Genomic DNA, 1,103 nt, shown 5'->3' with positions numbered 1-1,103 from the left:
AACGTCACCGCCGCCAACGTCACCGCCGCGGAGACTGCGGTGAAGCAACCGCCAGCCACCACGCACAGAGGAGGCTCGCCTCCTCCCGTGCAGCCAGTGTCGGCGGAGTCGCCGGAGGCAACGGCCGCTGAGCGTCGATTTCAACCTAATCATAATCATCGTCTCTTTAAACCGCCGTCGGACCCGCTGAACAGAGCCACGATGAATGGGGAGGGTCGCACGGTCGTTGTGTCGCTGGACAACTTTGAGCGAGCGCCAAGAGTCAAAGGCGTGCTGAACAGCCCCAGAAGTCTGAAGGCCTGCCGCATTGAGGAAGTGGATCCGACCGAGTTGCTGCCGCGCAAGGTGACAGATTTCATGGGGGTGGGAGTGCCGCAAGACCTCGCGAAGTTGCGTCATGACTTCTTTGAGCAGCGGCGGGGGGAACGTGTCGAACGCGTCCGCCGCACCCGCAGTAAGTTGTTGGCTGAAGAAGAGAAAGCAGTTCCTCCGGAGGAAACGGCCACGGAACCGACAAAATTGCGTGGAAAATCCCAAGACTCCGCAGCTGCAGCGAAGGCCCCGGCGAGTGGTATCAACGACACTCATCACACCTTGATGTCTATGTCGAATCACCACGGACGCACCTCGCGCAGTAGCAGCGTCCCCTGGAAGCATGGCCTCAGCCTCTCGAGGAACTCTCCTTCCGTCCACGCGAGGTCCACGGCGCACAGGCCTGAGAGTCGCTCCACGTCGGTGGGTGCCATGATGATCTACAGCCGCGCCATCAGCGAGCATCGTCCACCCACGGAGAAGGAAGTGGCCATGCTTGAGAGGATCGAGGAGCGTGAGCAGCGAATCGCCGAGGCCAGACATCGTGTGGAGGTTGAAGAGGAGCATCGGGAGCAGGAGTTCATTCAAAAACAGCTGAAAAAACTAAAGCAGTCCATGCGGAACATAGTGGAGAAGGAGTACAAGAGAAACACGTCCATCAACTGTCTGCGAATAAAGCGAGAGGAGCAGATGATTATGATTCGTGAGCGACAGAGACGCATTGATGAGGAACGACAATTTCGGCGGGAATTGCGCGGAAGTGATAGGACTGCGTTGCGTGGGAATTCTGT

The 1,103-nt window shown here is 58.3% G+C and overlaps 1 protein-coding gene across 1 annotated transcript in view; it reads left to right on the top strand.

Annotated features, from left to right (window-relative positions):
- Window positions 1-1,103, top strand: part of TraAM80_09667 (uncharacterized protein) — a gene marked incomplete at both ends in the record, with an annotated part of 1,194 nt that continues 91 nt past the window's right edge. Inside the window, one exon of the mRNA XM_029386335.1 lies at window positions 1-1,103. This exon is cut by the window's right edge and continues 91 nt beyond it. Within this exon, the coding sequence (XP_029233800.1) occupies window positions 1-1,103 (1,103 nt within the window).

The sequence above is a fragment of the Trypanosoma rangeli genome, assembly GCF_003719475.1.
Source record: "Trypanosoma rangeli strain AM80 chromosome Unknown Tra_15.4_contig_00644, whole genome shotgun sequence".
Classification (NCBI taxonomy): Eukaryota; Euglenozoa; class Kinetoplastea; order Trypanosomatida; family Trypanosomatidae; genus Trypanosoma; species Trypanosoma rangeli.
Note: the sequence above shows the minus strand (reverse complement) of the source record. Positions and strands in the feature narration are given on the sequence as shown.